At 40.0% G+C, this 7,763-nt stretch overlaps 2 protein-coding genes across 2 annotated transcripts; both read left to right on the top strand.

Annotated features, from left to right (window-relative positions):
* Nucleotides 1-1,161: 1,161 nt before the first annotated feature.
* On the top strand, nucleotides 1,162-4,048 carry LOC110461975 (microtubule-associated protein 1A-like). The gene is made up of 2 exons (XM_021515730.1): nucleotides 1,162-1,170; nucleotides 2,837-4,048. Exons 1-2 carry the CDS (start codon nucleotides 1,162-1,164, stop codon nucleotides 4,046-4,048), a joined length of 1,221 nt encoding a protein of 406 aa, XP_021371405.1.
* A 146-nt stretch (nucleotides 4,049-4,194) lies between these two features.
* Nucleotides 4,195-4,623, top strand: LOC110461976 (putative uncharacterized protein FLJ46204). The gene has a single exon (XM_021515731.1). It carries the CDS (start codon nucleotides 4,195-4,197, stop codon nucleotides 4,621-4,623), a length of 429 nt encoding a protein of 142 aa, XP_021371406.1.
* The last annotated feature ends 3,140 nt before the right edge of the window (nucleotides 4,624-7,763 follow it).

Raw genomic sequence — 7,763 nt, forward strand, 5'->3', positions numbered from 1 at the left:
TTACCACATGATGGGACTAATCAGAGGTATTTGTGTAATTCTACCACATCAAAATATCACAAGGTGGTCAAGTGGGTATAAAAGCTCACCAACAATATTCTGACAATGATATATTAAGACATATGAGGGGAAACAACGCCAAAATGAACGATACATTAAGAAAAAAGACTTCCACTTGTTGTTATGGAGGTAGCTGACCAGTATTTGGGGTATTATCTATCCAAAGCTACGTGGCATTATTAGGCGTAATATGTCTCAATTGATACCTCACAACTTGTCTAAGGTTACACTCATTTGATCCAAATCGATAATTGTATTTAGTTTTTACAGTCGTTTTGTAGGGATAACCCCTATTTTTAATCAAGTACAGAAAACGTACGAGTGTATTAAAAAGGGTTTGATCACTTCAGGGTCCGTTTGACCTCTCATCTTGTTACTGGTCAATAGCTGTTCCAGATTATGTTGCAATTACGTCATTATTGCTGACCAGATGATTCTCTCTGATGACATCATCCATCAAATAGTAACAGTCAACCGTCACGTATCCGTAGACTTCCGTCGGGGCTTTAATGTCACCCTTTCAAGTCGGAATCAAGTTGAATGGGATATTATAAAATATTCAGGTTGATTTTATTGGAAACGATGTTGGAGCTTATTCAAATAAGAGCAATTGAAGCTTAAATTCGAGTTTAATGAAGTTTGGACTAATTGCAGATTAAGTTTGCGCTTATTGGAGATGACGTTTGGGTGTATTTGAGTTTGAGCTTATTTGAGATTCAGTTTAAGCTCAGCTTGAGGCAGATTCAACATAATGGTAAAAAAATGCGGCTCAAATTTGAGGAAGCCCTAATAATGTACATTTGAGTCATTTACTGTTAATGCTTAATGATTGTATGAGACGACTAGTATTGACAACGTATTTGAGGAAACTGGCCCTGAACATGTTCATATGAGTAGCGTAGCTCTAATATTTTTTATTTGTGTAAACTGGCCCTGATAATGTATATATTTTAGTAGCCTAGTATTGTAATGTACATTTGAGTATCGCGGCCCTAACAATGTACGTTTGCGTAGCCTGGCCCCGATCGTTTACATTTATGTAAGCTGGCCCTAATAATGCATATTTGAGTATCCTATCACTAAAATATACATTAGAGTAGCATGGCCCTTGTAAGTTACATTTATATACATTTGGATATCCTGGCCCTGATAAAGTTCATATCCTGGCCCTGATAATGTCCGTCCAGTTCTGTGATAAGAACACCACGTCAATAAATCGGAGTCGATGTTATTGTAAAGTTTTCCCGAACGTATCACACTCTCGACGAAGAACATCCAGTACAACACAGGACGTGATCACTATCACGTCACCCACAGCTCACAGACTTAATCCACAGGCTGTGTGATTTGTAGGCTATTCATAGCGATATCACGAGAAAGGGGCCAGCAAAGCTGTCTTCACCAGATAGGAACCCCCAGGGTAAGGCATGCGTCACATGTTACTGTTGCCTTCACAATCATACCGAGGCAGCTTCTGCCAAACGTGCATATTTGTCACAGAAAAAAAACTCCCTGACGAATGCTCCGCTACAATAACACGGGAGGGAAGCTATAAACATGATAGGTACTCGAACCCGTTAACTTCCAAACTCAATAGGACGGTGTTTTGTCTGTAAGGCTTCAGGACCATTCAGGGGGTCAAAGTACCTATCTGTTTTGACAGGAAATGCAAAGATCCTTTATTGGAGTTCCGAACCCGAAACTCTCAAAATAAACTATTTTTGCACTTTATTTCACTTCGTGTTGAATTTTAACAGCACGGATGATCATGTCACTACCTATAACACGATTATCACAACTCGCTCTATCTAAAGGTTACACTGCCATATAGTACTAGTAGCCTGGCAATGTATACATATATTGGTATACTGGTAGCCAAAACATAGTAAATTGTCACGACAACATACAGTAAAGAGCCAGGGTAGACACCTGCAACCTCAACAAGCACGTGTAATACAACTCAACCATAGAAACGAAAGTCCTGTAGCGTCAACCTACATAGCGTTAATCTGTGCACAAAAGATGCAACCCACACTTATTGTAGATCTAGGGACAAAATATCGGTACCAGCAATATTTTACATCTTATAATCTAGACAAAATGTCTTTGACCGTAACCTACTATATTTTAACCGAGGGACAAAAGCATTGGGGCAATAATTTACTGCATTTTTAATCCCGGGACTTACTTTCTCTAGCAACGACTAACTAAATTTAAACCTAGGGACAAAAGCTGTTCTACGTCAACTTAGTACAGTTCTTAATGGAAACATCCTTGACTGTAAACTACGTTTTCAACCCAGGAACAAAAGTATTTTAACAACAATTTACCACATTTTAAAATCCGAACCAAATCGTTAGAGCAACACTTTTCTGCATATTTTACCACCGGGACAAATTTATTGTTACTACATTTTAAACCCCATGACAAAAGCATTGTAGCAACAATTAACTACATTTTTTATCACTGGAACATTCTTTAAGCAATAATTTACGACATTTCAAACCCCTATAATAAACTTATTGTAAATGTAATAATAATTTATTACATTCTTAATCCTTAGAAAATGCTCTGTAGAAACTAATTATAACTATCTAGTTTAACCTGGGGACAAAAAATGTCTTTTCCTCAACCTATTACAGTTAAAAATTAAAGAAAAAATCTCTTGTACTTTTAATTTCTACATTTTAAATCTAAGGACAAAGGATTTAAAGCAACAATAAACAACATTTTTAAACCCGAGAAAAAAAGTAACTACACTTTAACCTACATGTAGAGAGACAAAACCACACACGTCAGCTCACTCCGGATTGATCCACGAGACAAAACCTCACACGTCAACTCACTACGAACTAAACCACGAGACAAAACCTCACACGTCAGCTCACTCCGGATTGAACTACGAGACAAAACCTCACACCTCAGCTCTCTGCGGATTGAGCCACGAGACAAAACCTCACACGTCAACTCACTACGGATTGAACTACGAGACAAAACCTCACACGTCAGCTCTCTACGGATTGAACCACGAGACAAAACCTCACATGTCAGCTCACTCCGGATTGAACCACGAGACAAAGCCTCACACGGCAACTCACTACGGATTGAACTACGAGACAAAACCTCACTCCTCAGCTCTCTACGGATTGAACCACGAGACAAAACCTCACACGACAGCTCACTCCGGATTGGACCACGAGACAAAACCTCACACGTCAACTCACTACGGATTGAACTACGAGACAAAACCTCACACCTCAGCTCTCTGCGGATTGAGCCACGAGACAAAACCTCACACGTCAACTCACTACGAACTAAACCACGAGACAAAACCTCACACGTCAGCTCACTCCGTATTGAACCACGAGACAAAACCTCACACGTCAGCTCCCTCCGGATTGAACCACGAGACAAAACCTCACACCTCAGCTCTCTACGCATTGAACCACGAGACAAAACCTCACACGTCAGCTCTCTACGGATTGAACCACGAGACAAACCTTCACACGTCAGCTCTCTACGGATTGAACCACGAGACAAACCTTCACACGTCAGCTCTCTACGGATTGAACCACGAGACAAAACTTCACACGACAGCTCTCTACGGATTGAACCACGAGACAAAACTTCACACGACAGCTCTCTACGGATTGAACCACGAGACAAAACTTCACACGACAGCTCTCTACGGATTGAACCACGAGACAAAACCTCCCACGTCAACTCACTACGAATTGAACTACGAGACAAAACCTCACACCTCAGCTCTCTACGGATTGACCCACGAGACAAAACCTCACACGTCAGCTCACTCCGATTGAACCACGAGACAAAACTTCACACGTCCGCTCACTCCGGATTGAACCACGAGACAAAACCTCACACGTCAACTCACTACGGATTGAACTACGAGACAAAACCTCACACGTCAGCTCACTCCGTATTGAACCACGAGACAAACCTCACGCGTCAGCTCACTCCGGATTGAACCACGAGACAAAGCCTCACACGGCAACTCACTACGGATTGAACTACGAGACAAAACCTCACTCCTCAGCTCTCTACGGATTGAACCACGAGACAAAACTTCACACGACAGCTCTCTACGGATTGAACCACGAGACAAAACCTCACATGTCAGCTCACTACGGATTGAACCACGAGACAAAACCTCACACGACAGCTCACTCCGGATTGGACCACGAGACAAAACCTCACACGTCAACTCACTACAGATTGAACTACGAGACAAAACCTCACACGTCAGCTCTCTACGAATTAAACCACGAGACAAAACCTCACACGTCAGCTCTCTCCGGATTGAACCACGAGACAAAACCTCACACGCCAGCTCACTCCGGATTGAACCACGAGACAAAACTTCACACGTCAGCTCACTACGGATTGAACCACGAGACAAAACCTCACACGCCAGCTCACTCCGGATTGAACCACGAGACAAACCCTCACACGTCAGCTCACTCCGGATTGAACCACGAGACAAAACTTCACACGTCAGCTCACTCCGGATTGAACCACGAGACAAACCCTCTCTTACAGTAACCCCCAAAATTTCTTAACAACGGATAAAAGCATCGTCACAACAATTTACTGCACTTAAACCTAAAAGAGACAAAACATTGTCATCTTAATCTAATATAGTATAAACCCTAAAAGAGACAGAACATTGTCATCTTTATCGAATATAATTTAATCTTGCTTGTAACAAGCATTTTCATTGGCTAAACAATTTATGTTATCCAATCCATAACGTAAAAAGTGACGTCGCCGTTTGTAACGTCGCTTTTGATTGGCTGATACAACAGCGTTATAATTTCTAAGAGAAAAGAGTCAATCAATAAAAGTGGATTTCCACAGGGATTGTGTATATATATTGAATTATAAGGATTGACTTGAATATATTTTTTATGTTATGTAGCTATAACACAAAAAACCGGATTGTACTCTCATCATAAACCGCGGAGCGGTTTATGATGAGTATACTCCGTTTTTTTTGTTTTATAGCTACATAACATATTTTTTTATTGAAGTTAATCCTTAAATAGTATAAACCCTAAAAGAGACAAAACAGTAACCTGAAAATACTAAAATGTAAACCTGGGGAAACTAGGTTTTCCAACGGTATTTCTTACATGCAGCTATAATCGTAAACCATTCTGTTTTAAATTTCATAAGAACGATAACTTCCTCGTTTTTGGCACATAAATCTCATCAATACGTTCCCAAGTCGCGGCTTAGTTTTGAAACAGTTCAATAAATAGTGCTGTTATATGTGATGTTGACAGCATCTGTTGAATAAGGTGCTCAGGGACGGTAACATGAATTAGTATGTGTCAAACGAACAGCAAATAAACTGTCGCTTATCATCTCCTTATAGACATGGACCTTCTCCATTAGAATTCTAACCCTGTCGCGGGGCACATCCCTTAAGACAAGATCATTGCCGATTCGGTATCACTGAAGTTCCCGGAGAATGGATATCTATCATAGTTTGTTTGAAATAACAAACGAGAGAATTTGTCGACTATATATCATACCAGAGAATGCATTGTGCATTGGAAGGTTTCGGTATTTTGATGACTTTCTATCTATTTCCTTTCTTTTAAAATACTACAGAATTATTCAATTATGAGTCTACATGAGTATAACAATCTCACAAAACAAAAATTATTGAACTTTCTTTTCATACATAACACGGGATTGGCCTTTGCTAGTGATGGGATAATTTTGTGTGGGGCTGCTTTGGCCGAGTTGTTAAGGCGTCTGTCTGACCGTCTACGATTACTTGCCCCCCCCCCCCCCCCCCCCAACACACACACACACAAACACGAATGGGTCGTGGGTTCAAGGCCTATGTGAGGCAGTTGCCATGCCATGCATTGTCCGCAGGTCGGTGTTTTTTCTCTGTGTACTCCGGCTTTTGTGCACCACCAAAACCTGGCATATCTTTAAGTGACAATAGCTGTTGATAGGTCGTAAAACACTAACAACCCAACTATGTTGGGGTTATACGATTTTAATACTATTCACACTTAATATCAACAGTTGTTAAATCATATCCCAGATCGCACCGATCATAGGGATATCGGCTAATGTAAAATTGTATTATCTCTGTTAATCTAGAGAGTAAGAGAACCTTGTAACATGTGGTGTTGTTCGTGACTTGCTGTCATTGATAGACGTGTAGCGCATACCGGGCTGTGGGAAGTCTTACTATTATCACAGCATCCTTTCGCTTCTACTATCCTTAGGTCTCAGTCGCTCTCTTGTACAATTGATTCCCAGTGTCATGTCCGCCGAAATGAGATTTAAAGAATAGTATGATTTAAGTGTCTGAATGATAAGAAAATCAACATCTGTATGATTTCAAATCTTTACTGTCAGGTAGTTACGCCTCAGAGCTGACAATAAATTATATACAGTTCCGTGAAAACAACACGAAGACAAGGCAATACACTGTGATTACCAATAATATATGTGTCATGGCGTCTGGCTCAAATTGGATTTGAAAACTTGTGTTCTACGCGTTGTAAGCTCTGTATTGCAAAGCTGGAATTGGAGGATAATGTGATTACCGGCTAGGTGAGATTCGCACGTATATAAGTTCTGTATGACCTCCAACAACAAACAGAGCATTCGTGTTTTAGTACTACTGGTCCTTTTGTTGATAAAACCAAAAACAAAAAAGAGGAAAAGAAGGTCAAAGAGACGATAATATGGAATGGAATGTAAATATAAGGGACCATCTAACGTCGACACCCGCCCTAGTATGGTCAATTAGGGAATTGGAGTACATATGTATTTACTGCTCGTCCTAGTCGGACAACTAAGATAAACAATATACATGTTTTCTTTTTTGAGATATAACAAGCAAATTACTTTTTGGCTAAATAATTTACCATCTTTATGCCACGATAATTATATTCTCTGCCTATCAAATCTCAAATATCACGTATTCCTAAGTTAAGATGGTGTCTACAGTGAGTTTGCCCTCAGTCATCGCAGTATATTTACATTTGCATGGCATTGTCACTATATAGCCTCTTTGGAAGCTGTGTCGTTGATGGCACTTAATTACCATGCATCACGAGACACAATTCTTAGCGTATTGATACAATATAAATAAACATGACGGCTGCTGAAATATCGCTGGGCATTGTGAGATTTGACAATGTCATTGTAAATGTATGTGCAAAATAAAAAATAAAATAAAAAACACTTTTATTACAACGAAAACAAGACCAAGGTCTGCAATATCGTACAAAATGCACATCGGTTGAAATCACCAATGCCGGCAATGGAAACAATTTTAACGCTCATGCAATTTATCAGAAATATCGTCTGTTACACTGCGCTGATCAACAGGGGTTCGTTACAAATGTCTGTAATACACATAATCTATAGACCTACTGGCACATATGTTACAGACCTACTGATATGAGGCACACATAAACATTTCAGACATTTGTAACGAACCTGTGCTCCTTTGCAAGATCACTCACTTCAAACGCTATCAGTTTCACGCGTCTCGCATCCACGGTTCCTCAGTTTCTGACGACATGTCAAATAACGAGTCTGTTATAGAATCTACCGACTGTTGTCAGGTTTCCATACAATCAACAAATAAATTCACTTTGGATTCTTCACAAAATGAGCAAAGAGAAAAGTTCGAATTAACTTCC

This window comes from Mizuhopecten yessoensis, unplaced genomic scaffold (assembly GCF_002113885.1).
Source record: "Mizuhopecten yessoensis strain PY_sf001 unplaced genomic scaffold, ASM211388v2 scaffold10713, whole genome shotgun sequence".
NCBI lineage: Eukaryota > Metazoa > Mollusca > Bivalvia > Pectinida > Pectinidae > Mizuhopecten > Mizuhopecten yessoensis.